The sequence below is a fragment of the Myxocyprinus asiaticus genome, chromosome 3 (assembly GCF_019703515.2).
Source record: "Myxocyprinus asiaticus isolate MX2 ecotype Aquarium Trade chromosome 3, UBuf_Myxa_2, whole genome shotgun sequence".
Classification (NCBI taxonomy): Eukaryota; Metazoa; Chordata; class Actinopteri; order Cypriniformes; family Catostomidae; genus Myxocyprinus; species Myxocyprinus asiaticus.
In genome coordinates this window covers 3,103,893-3,122,152 of record NC_059346.1, presented here as the reverse complement: position 1 = coordinate 3,122,152, position 18,260 = coordinate 3,103,893, and the positions used below count along the sequence as shown (strand labels likewise).

General features: G+C 38.7%; 1 protein-coding gene across 1 annotated transcript in view; it reads left to right on the top strand.

Annotated features, from left to right (window-relative positions):
* Nucleotides 1-18,260, top strand: part of srrm3 (serine/arginine repetitive matrix 3) — a 140,583-nt gene that overhangs the window by 62,031 nt on the left and 60,292 nt on the right. The window contains exon 2 of the mRNA XM_051667640.1: nt 8,907-9,154. Coding sequence (XP_051523600.1) covers nt 8,919-9,154 — 236 coding nt within the window. The 5' untranslated portion in view covers nt 8,907-8,918. The remainder of the gene's footprint in view (nt 1-8,906; nt 9,155-18,260) is intronic.

The window sequence follows — 18,260 nt, the reverse complement described above, 5'->3', positions numbered from 1 at the left end:
GTGGATCTCCTCTGTCCTCAAAGAGAACGCTCCACTCCCTACTTCCGTAGTCTGAAATTCTAATCTCTGAGCTGAACAAAATCTGCACACATAAGCACTTGAAAAACTCTACACATCCAAGGGCTCCAAGGTTGTCAATAACTACACATCGCACTGTTCCCTTTATAAATTTGCCTAACTTTGCCACAAATATCCCATGTTGTTCCAATATAACTAGATCACTAACTAAAGGCTCTAGCACTGTCATACCCATAAAACTTCACATTTTCACTATTGATCAATGCAGCCAAGAGGACAGATGACAACGTAGAGTGACAACCAGGTGGCAGATTGCCCAAAATATAATACAGAGCACAGATATTATGTTTTTTTTACGTGATGTGCCTAGGGGATTGCATATTTCTAAGTCATCCACATACAAAATTAACGAAATTGCACACTCTTTTGAGAAAAGAGTATTCTCTTTATAAAATAAACCATCCCAGAGACATCTATGTTTATCGCTCCCAACTGATTGAGGTCTTTCTTTCAAATTAACTGTATTGTTTAGGATAGTCTCACAATTCAATATTTGTTGCAACATTTTTAGCACCAGGATGTATTGACAAGATTTTCAGTTCTCTTAGTCAATTATACACTATATTGCCAAAAGTATTCGCTTATCTGCCTTTAGACGCATATGAACTTAAGTGACATCCCATTCTTAATCCATAGGGTTTAATATGACGTCGGCCCACCCTTTGCAGCTATAACAGCTTCAACTCTTCTGGGAAGGCTTTCCACAAGGTTTAGGAGTGTGTTTATGGGAATTTTTGACCATTCTTCCAGAAGCGCATTTGTGAGGTCAGACATTGATGTTGGACGAGAAGGCCTGGCTCACAGTCTTCGCTCTAATTCATCCCAAAGGTGCTCTATCGGGTTGAGGTCAGGACTCTGTGCAGGCCAGTCAAGTTCTTCCACACCAAACTCGCTCATCTATGTCTTTATGGACCTTGCTTTGTGCACTGGTGCGCAGTCATGTTGGAACAGGAAGGGGCCATCCCCAAACTGTTCCCACCAAGTTGGGAGCATGGAATTGTCCAAAATCTCTTGGTATGCTGAAGCATTCAGAGTTCCTTTCACTGGAACTAAGGGCCAAGCCCAGCTCCTGAAAAACAACCCCACACCATAATCCCCCCTCCACCAAACTTCACAGTTGGCACAATGCAGTCAGACAAGTACCGTTCTCCTGGCAACCGCCAAACCCAGACTCGTCCATCAGATTGCCAGATGGAGAAGCATGATTCGTCACTCCAGAGAACACGTCTCCACTGCTCTAGAGTCCAGTGGCGGCGTGCTTTACACCACTGCATCCGACACTTTGCATTGCACTTGGTGATGTATGGCTTGGATGCAGCTGCTCGGCCATGGAAACCCATTCCATGAAGCTCTCTACGCACTGTTCTTGAGCTAATCTGAAGGCCACATGAACTTTAGAGGTCTGTAGCGATTGACTCTGCAGAAAGTTGGCGACCTCTGCGCACTATGCGCCTCAGCATCCGCTGACCCCGCTCTGTCATTTTAGTTGCTGTCATTCCCAATTGCTTCCACTTTGTTATAATACCACTGACAGTTGACTGTGGAATATTTAGTAGCGAGGAAATTTCACGACTGGACTTGTTGCACAGGTGGCATCCTATCACAGTACCACACTGGAATTCACTGAGTTCCTTAGAGCGGCCCATTCTTTCACAAATGTTTGTAGAAGCAGTCTGCATGCCTAGGTGCTTCATTTTATACACCTGTGGCCATGGAAGTGATTGGAACACCTGAATTCAATTATTTGGATGGGTGAGCGAATACTTTTGGCAATATAGTGTATATTCAACTGGTTCCACTACACTGAAGTTCTTTCTATAATACATCCTGTGCTTCTATGCAGTAGAAAACTGGCCATTTTTTGCTACTGCATCTTGAATAGGATGTGAAGTACTCTGTGCAGTGGCTAACTCTTGGACTGATCCATCTACTTGACAACTGTGATTCTGTAAAAACTGAGAAATGGTCTTATGAGTTACCGGCACAGAAACAGGTTTAATTAGATAATACAGTTCCTCAAGTAGTTCATTTACAGCTACACTTGACACCAAGTAAGTATTTTCCAATATCAGTAAAAATTAGGCCAATTTCAGCTTAATATCTTTGGTTAAATCTCTACATTCTTCATTGGTTGGTTCCTCTTATAGTAAATCTTCATTCAACTTATCAGTGACGACTGAATCAAAAACAGAGGGACTGCTGGTTGGTATATCAACTATTCCAGGTTTTAAATGGCTATCTGTAGACGAGTTATGTTTTCTCCATTTGTGAGTGTGGAAATTTCCATATATGTTGGTTTGAAATGAACAGCCAATAAACATACAAGTAACTGATTCATGATTTTTTAAATGTTTGCCAATGTTGTGAAAAAAGTCCAGCTGAGTAGAAAGTTTACTGTAGTCGCAAAGATGTAATAAATACCACTCACCTTTAAAAACCTCGCGTGTGAAAAAGAGATGAGTTGAATCACTGAGAAAATTTCATGTTTGCGCTCCACAGGAAACTTAATCCAATTAAAAAGTAGTGGATTTCAATAAAGCATCAACTTAAAACATTTAGTCTGTACAAACAAATAAATTATTTTCAGCTGTTCGAATGACAAAAAATGCATTGGATGAACAACAGCTTTGTAATACTTTTTACAGTGTGGAGTGCAAATAGCCGCACTGTGTGGCAGGAGCTATTTACACCTAGTGCACCTATTTAAACCCGCCATCCATAGACCATGTAAAGAAATGTAGTCGCTAGTTTTACATGGTGGTCAGATGGTGTCTTTCTGTTTAAGCGGACGGTTCTTGGTCAGAAAAAGTTTCAGCATGCACCTGGCATTGTGCCCATAATACAAAGTCAGGCTTGTGAAGCAGCTCTTATAATTGAGTTAGAGACTGAATATAACTATACAGACAGCTAAAGGCTTTCTGCAATAGTCTGTCAATTATACACTTTTAGTTTCTTCATTAGCTGAGCTTCAGTCTTCTCCAGTTGTGTGCTGGTGACTACTATTATAGAAGCATTATAGTTGAATTGTCCATTCTCAAGTTAACATTAATTATATCAGGCACATATACTATTGTTGTTTAATATAGTAGCAGAAGGTATCGGCCAGAGGCTTCCATTGAAAAAGCCTTTGTCATTTTACAAAGATGCCATTCACCCTACTTGCAATTTTGGATTGGAATTTTGTTCAGTATGTCATTGGTAAGCAATGCTGTCTACATGAGTTGCTCGTTATATTAGATATGTCAGTAATAATATATTGTTTAATATGCATTTTCAGAATGAATTTATACTGAGTATATTTATAAAGTGACATTTGTATCTTTGCTGTCCATGCATGTTTTAATTGTACAGTTGGATTGCTTTGCAGGTCTTTCTCTTGCCTCTGCTGTATCTCAGAAAATGCTGTTCAAGGTTTTTCTCAGCACTAATTTTACAGTTGTTGCATTATGAATTTAAATGCTTTTTTTCAAGTAAGCAATTTAATGTTTTGTTTTGTTGAACTGAGCAAAAGCTATCAGCACAAATTAAAGTGAATGCAGCAGAGACTATGGGAATAGAAGCAAACACATCCAGCAGTTTTCTTAGAGAGAGAGAGAGAGCTTTCCTTCCATAATTTACAGATAGCAGTACACTTCTTATGCTTTCAGAGATCTGTGACAATTTTACAAGATAAAACAAATATAAATACATAAAATGTATGTTTGGGAATCATCAGACACATGCAAAATAAAGGGAATAATTTAGAGATTTATGGGGAGACAGAATAAGTTTTCACTTCAAAAAGATGTCTTAAGTGAAGATTTAGTGTGTAACAAATTCAGTGATAACGCCTCCTGCTGTTTTGCCACCTGTTCAGTTCATGACTGTATCCACAATACACGGTGTGATCAACACCACGAACAAAGTCAATCAATGGTGCATTTTGCAAAACAAGCACATCTATAGCTCTGGAAAAAAATAAAAGGCCACTGCAAAAATATCAGTTTCTCTGGATTTACTAATTATAGCTGTGTTTGAGTAAAATAATCATAATACAAAAAAAAAAAAAAATTCTATAAAGTACTGACAACATTCCTCCCAAATTCCAAATACAAATATTGTCATTTAGAGCATTTATTTGCAGAAAATGACAACTGGTCAAAATAACAAAAAAGATGCAGTGTTTTCAGACCTCGAATAATGCAAAGAAAACAAGTTCATATTCATTTATAAACAACAGAAATCAATATTTGGTGGAATAACCCTGATTTTCAATTACAGCTTTCATGTGTCTTGGCATGCTCTCTACCAGTCTTTCACATTGCTGTTGGGTGACTTTATGCCACTCCTGGTGCAAAAATTCAAGCATCTCGGCTTTGTTTGGCGGCTTGTGGCCATCCATCTTCCTCTTGATCACATTCCAGAGGTTTTCAATGGGGTTCAGGGCTGGAGATTGGGTTGGCCATGACAGGGTCTTGATCCAATGCTCCTCCTTCCACACCTTGATTGACCTGGCTGTGTGGCATGGAGCATTGTCCTGCTGGAAAAACCAATCCTCAGAGTTGGGGAACATTGTCAGAGCAGAAGGAAGCAAGTTGTCTTCCAGGATAACCTTGTACGTGGCTTGATTCATGCGTCCTTCACAAAGACAAATCTGCCCGATTCCAGCCTTGCTGAAGCACCCTCAGATCATCAGCGATCCTCCACCTGGTCATCTGATGGTTAGATGGAGACCTGGAGAAGCCTACAAGCCACAGTGTCTCGCACCCACTGTGAAATTTGGTGGAGGATCGGTGATGATCTGGGGGTGCTTCAGCAAGGCTGGAATCGGGCAGATTCGTCTTTGTGAAGGACATATGATTTAACACAGCTTGATGGAGCACAGATACGAATTTAGGGATCTCAAGACGTGTTTTTCTAAGTTTCAAACTTCATTTAACACAACCGAGACACTCCAAAAATGTCCGTCTGACACAGGTGTACATTGATGCATCCTTAAACAAGCTCTTATAATAAATCTATCTTGGACTGATTGACAAATTCAATTGCAAAATGGATTGCTGTGAACTGTAAGATTGGCTTATGTTCAATAATATGGAAATAAACAATACATTGGATTCTAAAGCCACTTTTTGTTTTGTATTATCAACGTTAACTCCTCTGCCACAATAATGTAATGCATTTTAATTATCTGAATATATATATTTTTTTATAATAGATATACTATAGATATATATATATATATATATATATATATATATATATATATATATATATATATATGTATTATTACCAACGGCTGGTGGAATCTCCAAACTGCAAATGCAAGAACTGAATGTGGACTTTGCGCTGAGTTAAGAGGTGGTATTGAAACATCTTAGCGCAACGACCAAATTCTAAGGAAAATAGCAAAATGTGCTTTGCGCCATTTACATACAATACACCCACAGTTTGCATGCCTACACCCACAGTACCGCAAACACTCCCACCCACGCCCACTTGTGCTTTGCGCTGGCACAAAAATTACACTTGAATAATTTGATAAGACGTTACGCACGCTACGCTTTGCACACTCACTTAAACAGAGCCCAATATCTCAATGTAAAAATCTCAAAATATCCCTAAAAAAATAGGTCTTCATTTTCTATCCGGAATGTGAATTCTTATTGTTTCTCTTGAGTTTGGAGTAAAATAGGACCAGGACATTTCTTTGACAGGTTTCGTGAGAAGTTGGCAGACACTATAATTCTAAACAACAAACAGTGCATTCAACATTTTTATTTGATCAGTTTGTGTGAACTACAACATTGAGGTTCATAGTGTCATGCTCCACCAATTGAGCCACAGAAACATACAGTAGATTGCTACATAAACCACACATCTGCTTTACATGACATCAAAATAAAGTGAAAACCTGTATTGTAATCTAAGCCTACAGTGATGTTTCCATGCAGCACAATATCGTATGAATGTTAGCGGTGACACTGATTAAGTGAGGTTGTTGAATTGAATCTCTATTTTGAAACATGAGACCATTAGTCACACAGGTTCTGGGCTCTCATCCAGACAGGAGGAGACAGAGTTACATTCATTTTTGTGATATGGTTGCCAACAGCCAATATGTTTCACTCAAAACATGGACATTCAGCAAAAACTAATTTATTACACTCAAGCACAGGCAATTATTTTGCTCTGAAATCATTCTTTGTGGCTAGGAACTGCTGTTTGGGTGTTAATGTGACAATGGAAGACTTTATTCAATCACCAGAGCGACTGAAATATGGAGTGACTGTGTGTGTGTTTAAGGTTGATGTTCTTGTGAGGTCACAGCTCGTTCTTCATGTATGAATGAAATTGCTTTCACATTTTGAGACACATCTTACACATCCTTTGCCGAATCTTTATATCCTGACACAAAAGCGGTTGTTCTTGGTGCTTTCACAATGATATTCCTTGCTATCCATAATAACTGCAAATTAATAATAATTAATCATAATAATAATAATATTTTCTAGGCACTCAAAGCGCTTTACATAGTATAGGGGGAATCTCCTCAACCACCACCAGTGTGCAGCATCCACCTGGATGATGCGATGGCAGCCATAGTACGCCAGTACGCTCACCACACACCAGCTATTGGTGGAGAAGAGAGAGTAGAGTTATAGAGCCAATTAATGGATGGGGATTATTAGGAGGCCATGATTGAGAAGGGCCAATGGGGGAAATTTGGCCAGGACACCGGGGTTACACCCCTACTGTTTACGAGAAGTGCTCTAGGATTTTTAATGATACAGAGAGTCAGGACCTCAGTTTAACGTCTCATCCAAAGGACGGTGCCTTCTTACAGTAATAGTGTGCCCATCACTATACTGGGGCATTAGGACCCACACAGACCACAGTATTAGCACCCCTAACTGGCCTCCCTAATACTTCTTCCAGCAGCAACCTTAATTTTCCCCAGGAGTTCTCCCATCCAGGTACTGACCAGGCTCAGCCCTGCTAAGCTTCAGTGGGCAACAGTATCACCACCAAAAGATCTTACCTTGTCTGTAAATATCAAACTGCTGAGTAGCAGCTCTGAAACTCCAGTCAGTACCTGGAAATACACTGTAAAACAATCCTGGTAAATTTACGATAAAAATAAATAAATATAAAACAATTGCCGGCTATGGCTGCCAGAAATCCACCATGAAAAGCATAGTGACCCTGCAGTATATATTATTAGGCTTAGTGATATAATGTTAATATACAAACCAAACTACAAAAATCTATTTTGGTCTTTTAGATGTCTTTTATATTTTAAATGCCACATGATGACTTAAATTCGATCAAGAGTGACCCTTCCTTGAGCAATGACCTCATAAATATAAATATGTATCAACAGTGTACAGTGTCACTCACACAAACACAAAACACCATCAGGGTAACATAAATGCTGCAATAAACATTAACCAAACAACATACAGTGGCAAGAAAAAGTATGTGATCCCTTTGGAATTAGCTGGTTTTCTGCATTAATTGGTCATAAAATGTGATCTCATCTTCAACAAAGTCACAATATAGACAAACACAATGTGCTTAAGCTAACAACACACAAACAATTATAATCTTTCATGTCTTGATTGAACACATCCCATTAAACTTTCACAGTGCTGTGGAAAAAGTAAGTGAACCCTTGAATTTAATAACTGGTCAATCCTCCTCAACCAAGTGTTTCCGGTAGCTGCGGATTAGACCTACGCAACATTCAGAAGGAATTATGGATCATTCTTCCTTACAGAACTGCTTCAGCTCAGTCATATTCTTAGGATGTCTGGTGTCTCTCTTGAGGTCATTCCACAGCGTCTCTATTGGGTTAAGGTCTGAGCTCTGACTGGGACACTCCAAAAGGTGGATTTTCTTTTTTTGAAGTCATTCTGTAGTGGATTTACTTTGATGTTTAGGGTCATTGTCCTGCTGCTTCACCCAACTTCTGCTGAGCTTCAGCTGGCACACAGCCACCCTGACATTATCCTGTAGGATATCTTGATAAAATTGGGAATTCATTTTTCCCTCGATGATGGCAAGAGGTCCAGGCCCAAAAGCAGCAAAGCAGCCTCAAATCATGATGCTCCCTCCACCGTACTTCACCGTTGGGATGATGTTTTCATGTTGGTATGCGGTGCCCTTTTTATGCCATACGTAGTGCTGTGTGTTCTTCCCAAACAATTCAACCTTACTTTCATCAGTCCACAAAACATTGTCCCAGTAGTGTTGTGGAGTGTCAATGTGGTCTTTGGCAAACTTCAGGCATGCAGCAATGCTTCTGTTGGAAAGCAGCGGCTTCCTTCATGGTGTCCTGCCATGGACACCATACCTGTTTAATGTTTTCTGTATATTAGACTCATGAACAGAGATGTTAACCAGTTCCAATGATTCCTTCAAGTCTTTAGCTGTCACTCTAGGGTGCTCTTTTACCTCATTGAGCATTCTGCAGTGTGCCCTTTGAGTTATCTTGGCTGGACGGCCACTTCTAGTGAGAGTACCCACAGTACTAAATAGTCTCCATTTATAGACTATTCGTCTAACAATGTGTTTGTTGGTATAAACTAATATAGTCAGGTGGATTCAGACATATTTTTTACTTAAATCAAACCAGTATATTTAAATGTTACCACATAAAGCAATTTTTTTGGGTGATCATTTAATTAATGTAATGTCCAATTAACCAAATTGAATAACCTACTGTATAAACTACTGTAGATATCATGTAGTATGATGTTTACAGTTTATGAATTTGAGATGTTCCTGCCATCTCTTGAATGGTTGAAAACTCATGGCTAACTGATGCTGCGCTTGTTTCTCCTCAGAGTGCCGTGGCCATGTATGATGGGGCGAGGGTTCCCTCCCCTGAGGAAGGCGCTAACGGGGTCCCCTTGCAGCCCGAGACCCCAGCGGCCACATGTCCCAAAGCTAACGAAGAGCCTGAGGAAGAGGAGGGTGTACCACCCGAGCCCGTCCTGGTGAAGAAAGCCCACCGTGAGATTCTGGACCATGAGAGGAAGAGGAGGGTAGAGCTGAAATGCATGGAGCTACAGGAGATGATGGAGGAACAAGGGTGAGTGTGTGTGGTGACTTTAGATTTCTATGTTCCAAATACAGGTGAAACTATTTCACAGCATGATCAAAAGTGGTTATATGCAGATAGTTCACACAAAAATGAACATTCTGTCATCATTTATTCACCCTTGTGTCATTCCAAAGTCGTATGACTTTCTTTCATCTGTGGAACACAAAAGGAGATGTTAGGCAGAATGTTAGCTTCAGTCACCATTCACTTTCATTGCATAATTTTCCATACAATGAAAATAAGTGGCATCTGAGGTGTGTTCCACAGAAGAAAGAAAGTCATACGGGTTAGGAATGACATGAGGGTGTGTAGCAACTCATAATGTAATAACTGCACATCATGTAATAAGTATTACATTACTGATGTAATAAAATGTTCATAATGTAATAATTTTCTGAAAACATAATAAAATCTTGAGCTCATAATGTAATCATTTTTTTCGCATAACTTAATAGGTTATTGTATGAGAAATGTATTACATTATGAACACACTGTAGCAACTTATAATGTAATCACAGTTCATAATGTAATAGTAGCACATCAAGTATAAGTGAAACAGTGTTTAAAATATAATAATTTTCTCTCAACAAAATAAAGTTATGAGCACAAAACGTAATAATATATATTTTTTAAATAGGTTATTACATTAAAAGAAATGTAGGTTTATTAGGCTACATTGTGAACGCAAACATTTTCATAAAATGTTTACTAATTTTGTGATTACGATCTAATTGTGATCTAATTATGTAATTATGAAGTTTCTAATCATTGTTGAGATATAATCATTTAAATGGCTGTCATAAAAACTTGTTTATATTCTGCAAAAAATGTATAATGCATTTATAATTTTAGCAACATGCTTTCATTTTTCTAGCTAAATAATGAGCTAAGGACATTATTGGCTGAATCTTCCTGAAGTAATGTTAGGTGACAAGTTCTTCACAAGCTATTATACTGATGTCTTCCCATGGTTGAAACAGCTTAGGCGCATACAGACTGCAGTACTTAATAATATACTAACATTTATTTGCCTGAGTTGCATTTCAACATACAATATTCTTTTTCTTTGAATATAAGGTTGGACTCTTATAGTGTTCATCTGATGATGTACAGTAGAGGATTTTTCACAGTATATTTATTATTTTTCTTCAGCACTCTTGTAGCCTATAGGGTGAATTCTTGTACCGTATATGGATCCTAAATTTGTGGATTTATTTATTTTTGATTGGTGGCTGATTGAACTGTCCCAGTGTTATTTATTTATTTATTTTATTACTCTTCAGATTTTATTACTCACTAACAACTCTTGGAAATTTGTACTGAAGAAAAAATAAATAAAAAAAAAAAAAAAAATAAAATATATATATATATATATATATATACATACATATATATATACAGTATATACGTATATATATATATATATATATATATATATATATATATATATATATATATATATATATATATTGTGGATTATTTTTTTACAACATGGAAATAATATATTCATACATTATGAGTTGCTACATTAATGTGAACTATCCCTTTTAAGGTGTTATTTCTACTTGAAATGACTCTTAAAAAATACTTTCGCTGGTGTATCCTAATGTTTTCAGGTGGATTTATTCATATTAAATAATATTTTTGACTTGAATGAAACCATTTCACTTAGATATGAATATCAACAATATCAGTGTTTAGTGCATCTGTAGTGTTTGTGTACTTTTGTGTTTTATATTGAAATCGTTAAAAAAGCTATAAAATAATTAAACGAATCATTAAAACACTAAATAAATCAATAAATGTCCCTTGTATTCCATTTTAGCATTAGTTTGCATCTGTTTTCATTTTAGCATTATCTTTGGGATGGTTTCATTTAAGCATGAACTTCGTGTCTTTTCATTTTTTAGGGTTACTGCTATCAGCCAGTGTTACAGTTTTGTGTTAGTCATAGTTTTCGTGTTTTGACGAAAATGTTCTTTTAAAATTAGTCAATATTTCTTAATTTTTTTACTTTTTCTCCCAATTTGGAATGCCCAATTCCCAATGTGCTCTAAGTCCTCGTGGTCACGTAGTGATTCGCTTCATTCCGGGTGGCGAAGGACGAATCCCAGCTGCCTCCGTGTCTGAGACCGTCAACCTGCACATCTTATCATCTTATCACGTGTTGAGTGTGTTGCAATGGAGACATAGTGCATGTGGAGGCTTCACGCCACCCACCGCGGCATCCACGCTCAACTCACCACGCGCCCCACTGAGAACGAACCACATTATAGCTACCACGAGGAGGTTACCCCATGTGGCTCTACCCTCCCTAGCAACCGGGCCAATTTGGTTGCTTAGGAGACCTGGCTGGAGTCACTCAGCATGCCCTGGGATTCAAACTAGCTAACTAGCAAACTCCAGGGGTGGTAGGCAGCGTCTTTACCACTGAGCTACCCAGGCCCCAATATTTCTTTATATTAATTAATTTTAGTCCGTTTTACTCTGACGGAAATGATATGACATTTTTGTCAATGAAAATAATATCTTTTAGTTGATGATGATGTGCAAAATGGAAAAAAAGTGTGTCAAACTGGAGCAGACCAACCTTTAATCAAATATTCAAACATTTAGAAAACAAACATTTCTCATTTAATGTTTAGAATATTTTTTTTTTAATTTAAACATTTATCAAACATATACACACCATCCTTGTTGTGAAATACCTGAGCTCCTGAAATAATAATTAATAGACTGAAATATTAGCTATTTTTTAGAAGTTAGCCTACTGTATTATGAATTCTTCATGCTTTAGAGACGTATTAATTTTCCGTGAAAGGATATTACATTGCATGTAGCGTGTTTCTTACGGAAACAGTGTATTCACAACGCAAGTTATGCAACGCAAATTACGCATATTCTGACTAGTGCGTCATTTAGTTCAAGTTCACCTGTTCGTTCGCGTCACTGTGCAGATGTAAGTTGTTATATTACAGATAGTGATTAAACATATATAAACAGGATGCATTTGAATGAAGTATTTACCCCGTTTTAAATTGGGGAATTTTGCCGCTGTTAGCGCGTTCAACTCGTGCAGCTCAAGCGGAGAAATCCTCAACATACTGGATTAATGGATTAGATGAATCAATATCTAATATCTTCTCCTACATACAGATTCTATAGATGTTTCGTCTTCTGTTTATATCTTGCAGTATCATTTTCAACTTGTCATATTTTTGTCAACAGTATGCTTTAATAAAATCGGTTATTTATCGTCATGATAGAACTTTTTCGTCTCGTCTTCGTTATCATTGACGAAATAAAAAAAAAACCTTCGTCAACGAACAATCTCTCGTCTGTGATTTCGTTGACGAGATTAACACTGCTATCAGCATGTCACTCAGCATGACAGCGTCACCTTTTAAAATCGATTTCTTTGGACTTTCTGGTTAGTGAATTTAGACACATTTTTTTCACACTGCAACTATGGCTGAGCTTGGTACAATAAGAGATTTGCAGATGAAGTTACCAACCAAAATGTTGACAATTACTTAATTTGAACCCTTATAGAGAACGTCGGGGAAGTAAATGCTGTAAATGACCGTAACATTGGCTTAGGTGTCGATTCTGTGAGAGAAGGTCATTATGGAAGAGGACGTCCTACTTTTGAAAGGTGACGCCCACTGTCATTGAGTGATGGGCTGATAGCCGTAACCCTGAAAATGAAAAGACACAAAGTTCACGCTTAAATCAAAAATCACCAAAAAATAGGCCAATGGTAAAATGAAAATGAATGCAAACTAATGCTAAAATGAAATACAAGGGACATTTATTGATTTATTTAGTTATTTTTAATTGAATTTTATATTCTTCTAAGATAGGATTGATTTGGGAAAAAGTAAAGAGGTTGTTAAAGAGGTTATTTTAAAATTGTTCGTGTGTGTGATGTTCTGGAGGATTTGTGTTGTGACTGGCAGCTGCAATAATCCTCACGTCCTGCAGACGTTCATCTGATGTGTTCAGGCTTTTGAAGGAGCTTTCAGTGTCTGTAATTAATCAGCAGCCGTGTGACCTTGAGCAGTTCTGCGAGTCTACAAATAGTATGACAGGGCAACGAATTCAGCTCACAAAAGCTGATGAGAGATGCGTTTCAGTTCAGGATTAGAAATCTGTTAACATGCTTGAATGCTTTAGCGAATGAAATGCTTAGTAGGCCTGAATTTCTGCCTCCATTCATCAAACGCTAATCAGTACATTTGCTGAAAGAAACAGAAGATAGCAAGTTTGGTACGTCAGCAGTTAATTTTTCCTACCATGTTGTTACACTTAAGCATACAGTACCAAGACTAGATTTTTACATTTAATGAAGAAAATGTGACGCTTGCTTATGCAAATCTTGTTGCCATGATGCTTGGGTATTGCTTTGTGGTTGTTGAGCAAACACCACTGATAATTAAGGAGCCCCTAAGAGGACAGGGTGGGAATTTTTTATTTTTCTGAAATAGTTTTTATATTGAAATATTCATTTTTATTTGTATAGCGCCCTTCACAACACACATCGTTTCAAAGCAGCTTTACAGAAAATCATGCATTATCAGAAAATGAAACTGTAATATCTATAAGGTCTTAGAGTCATCATTGTGTAGTTTGATTAAATGTGACTGTAAATTGTGTATAAAAATTAAATTATTAAATTATTAAATAATAATTGTATTTAGAACACCAGTGAGCAAGCCGAAGGCAACTGTGGCAAGGAACACAAAACTCCATAAGACAGTAACACCGTACACTGTGGCAACCCTACTCCCCTCTCATTAGTGAAAATACAAAACTCCTCATTAGCAGCTGTGGGGCAATAGCTATTAGATTGATGATGGTGATATTCAGCATGATGCTGGAGAAGGGATCAGCCATCTGGCACACACACACACACACACCCCTGTTCATCCCTCCTGCATGAGGACTAATTGCGTGCTGCTTTAGGAGATACGTAGGGCGTCCATATGTCCCACCCAGCGTGACAAGCATGCAGACGGCGTGCAGCTCTGTGAAAGTGAGACGTGCCCTATGTAGTTCTCACTGAAGATCTGGTCTGTTGTGTTTAGCATGATTCAGCGGCTGTGCACACTCTCTTTATCTCTGTTTGTACAAGAGACCTCCAAATGTCCCACTCAAGGCCTTTTAAAGGGATAGTTCACCCAAAAAATGAACATTCTGTCATCATTTACTCTCTCAGGTTGTTCCAAACACATATGACTTTCTTTCTTCTGTGAAACACAAAAGGAGATGTTTTGAATAATGTTCAAGCTGCTCTTTTCCATACAACCAAAGTATATTATAAAAAGGGCAGTCATAGTACAAAAAGGTATTAAAAAAAGTATGATAAAATGTTCTTCTGAAACCACACGATAGCTCAAATGCACAAATGAGATTAGATAGCTACTTTAGAGGGGTCATGTCATGAGGAATCAAATTTCCCTTGATATTTTGACATACACTATATTGCCAAAAGTATTCGCTCACCCATCCAAATAATTGAATTCAAGTGTTCCAATCACTTCCATGGCCACAGGTGTATAAAATGAAGCACCTAGGCATGCAGACTGCTTCTACAAACATTTGTGAAAGAATGGGCCGCTCTCAGGAGCTCAGTGAATTCCAGCGTGGTACTGTGATAGGATGCCACCAGTGCAACAAGTCCAGTCATGAAATTTCCTCGCTACTAAATATTCCACAGTAAACTGTCAGTGGTATTATAACAAAGTGGAAGCGATTGGGAATGACAGCAACTCAGCCACGAAGTGGTAGGCCACGTAAAATGACAGAGCGGGGTCAGCGGATGCTGAGGCGCATAGTGCGCAGAGGTCGCCAACTTTCTACAGAGTCAATCGCTACAGACCTCCAAAGTTCATGTGGCCTTCAGATTAGCTCAAGAACAGTGCGTAGAGAGCTTCATGGAATGGGTTTCCATGGCCGAGCAGCTGCATCCAAGCCATACATCACCAAGTGCAATGCAAAGCGTCGGATGCAGTGGTGTAAAGCACGCCGCCACTGGACTCTAGAGCAGTGGAGACGCGTTCTCTGGAGTGACGAATCACGCTTCTCCATCTGGCAATCTGATGGATGAGTCTGGGTTTGGCGGTTGCCAGGAGAACGGTACTTGTCTGACTGCATTGTGCCAACTGTGAAGTTTGGTGGAGGGGGGATTATGGTGTGGGGTTGTTTTTCAGGAGCTGGGCTTGGCCCCTTAGTTCCAGTTAAAGGAACTCTGAATGCTTCAGCATACCAAGAGATTTTGGACAATTCCATGCTCCCAACTTTGTGGGAACAGTTTGGGGATGGCCCCTTCCTGTTCCAACATGGTGCACAAAGCAAGGTCCATAAAGACATGGATGAGCGAGTTTGGTGTGGAAGAACTTGACTGGCCTGCACAGAGTCCTGACCTTAACCGATAGAGCACCTTTGGGATGAATTAGAGCGAAGACTGTGAGCCAGGCCTTCTCGTCCAACATCAGTGTCTGACCTCACAAATGCGCTTCTGGAAGAATGGTCAAAAATTCCCATAAACACACTCCTAAACCTTGTGGAAAGCCTTCCCAGAAGAGTTGAAGCTGTTATAGCTGCAAAGGGTGGGCCGACGTCATATTAAACCCTATGGATTAAGAATGGGATGTCACTTAAGTTCATATGCGTCTAAAGGCAGATGAGCAAATACTTTTGGCAATATAGTGTATAAGAGGTCTTTCTACTATAAAAACATACTGTAAATTTCAGAACTCAAAACTTAATCCCCAAAGCAATAAAAGCATGTATTGAAACCAAGCTGCAAAAACACCTCATTCTCTACTTCCGTGGTTACCCTACGTCACTAGGGGTACATTAATACATGACCGCCTCTACAGCTCAAAAACATCATGCCTACTTAAAATCATCACACCCTTGGCCCCGCCCACTTATGCTTCAGTTCATAAACTGAGACAGAAGGACAAGCAAGGCCTACTGTAGCCTAACTATTCCTGAACACCAACGGGAACCCAACTGGACTATTTTTAATTATTTTTGTATTTAAACTTGCACAGACGTCTTTGACTGCTTGATACATTTCTCGGGCCGCTTTTAAAAGATGCAGTGTCAAGTTACAACTCTGAAGAGGAGAAACTATTCTCTCTCATTCAGTTGCTTCCTCTTGTTGAGCACAAATGCATCATGGACACGTTCTTTCACCCATTTGCACTATTTTTAATGGTTGGTGTATGAAAACACGCACTGGATGGATGTCTCTGACCGTTTAGATGCATTTCCGGCGATATGCATTTCAGTGAAGGATGATTCTAGAAACTGGATGTGTCTTCAGTGTATTTCAGTGTGGATTGCTTGTGAACTAGTCATAATATGATACAAGCTTTGCAAAGGAACTGTTATTGAAGGATGGGGCAGTTAAAAACACTTAGACCCAATGCAAAACAGTAAGTAAACAGTTCCATTCATGAATATTTCATATGTCATGACTGTTTGATAGTTTATGGTGCTGACATCCTGTTTACACCAGGCACTTCTTTTGACACGATGCAGCGCAGTGGCTTGAGGATGTCTACACCGGACGTGTCAACACAAACTTTCCAAACCGTTTATTTGTGTTGTTGGCACTCTCGCGTCCGGTGTAGACAGAGTGTTAAAAGTTGTGCTTGAGATGAACAGTTTAATATATTCAGATGCAATGTGTTGGATGTGCATTATGTGTAACCCCTGAAATTTTGTTTTATAATGTTGTGGAGCTTGTTCATTCCCTTCCAACTGAGTTAAGAAAAGGGCAGAATTTGAGGGGCTGCACGATGTTAGCCAATCATAACAGTTGGCGTTTACATTGAAGTTTTAAGGAGGTGCTTAGACCAAAACCGAGCGTTTCAGACAGAGGGCCAGTGACAAGGTGGAAAATTATCATATATTACTAAATAGACTGTTTTAATGCAAAAAAAAAATTACATTTAAAAAACATTATCAGTGGACCTCAGGGAAGATAATAAAACTATTAAAAAAAAGAGCATTTAATGACCCTTCTAAGAGTACAATTTATTGCATGAATAATGAATAATACAGTTTGGTTTGTTCCTCACACTAGAACTATTTTATGGCTTAAGAAGACTTAAATAAACATTTATAGTGCCTTTATGGTTTTTTGTCCTATTTGTAGTTCAACAGCATCTGTCCCCATTGACTTTCTCTGATGACAGAATTTTCATTTTTGTGTGAACTATTCCTTTAAGATAAGGGCTTGTTTTTATGAATGAAATTTCAGGGGTGGTGGAGAGCAGCAGGGGGATTTAACTGGGCAGCAGTAGTTATAATGGTGACTGGGGGCTTTATTTACATACTGTTGATATAAACCATTGTGACCCGCCTCCCATATATAGTCTTTGACCCCAAAACCTCTTCCATACAACTGCCCCCAACACATGCTTTACTACACCCTGTGCTGCTTGTTTTAGCTAGATTAAACAGGCAGATGGATGGGGCACATTTACACACTTTTCACACACACATACACTCACCTCAGAATAATATATGTATACATAAGACTCATTAGTGGTGTTTGCTAAGACAAACATCACCATTGCCATTGCTTATAGTTAGGCTTTGTTCCTGCAGCGTTTGTGCCACAGATATGAATGATAGCTCAAATCATGTCGCTTGTTGTGCGCTGTTACTTTTTTTGTGATCAGACATTTTTGATAAAACAAATGAAAAAAATCCCATAGACTCAAGTCATATCTACAGACCAGAATATCATAGAGACTTGAGGGCTTTTTTAACTTGAGCTAGTAAGTAACCACTTAGGAACCACTCAGAACATCCTAGTGATTGCTTAGCAACAGTCTAGCAGTCTTAGCAACACCCTCTCAGCTACCCAGAACACCCAGCAACCACCTTGCAACCATTCACTACACCCAAGCAACTGTTTAGCAACATGAGCAATCACCTAGAACTACCTAGCTACCAGATTGCAGCGAGATTTAAACACTCAGAACACATTAGTAGCCACATAGAAACACGCTAGCAATCACCTAGCAACCACAAAGAACATCCTGGCGACTGCTTAGCCACAGTCTAGTAG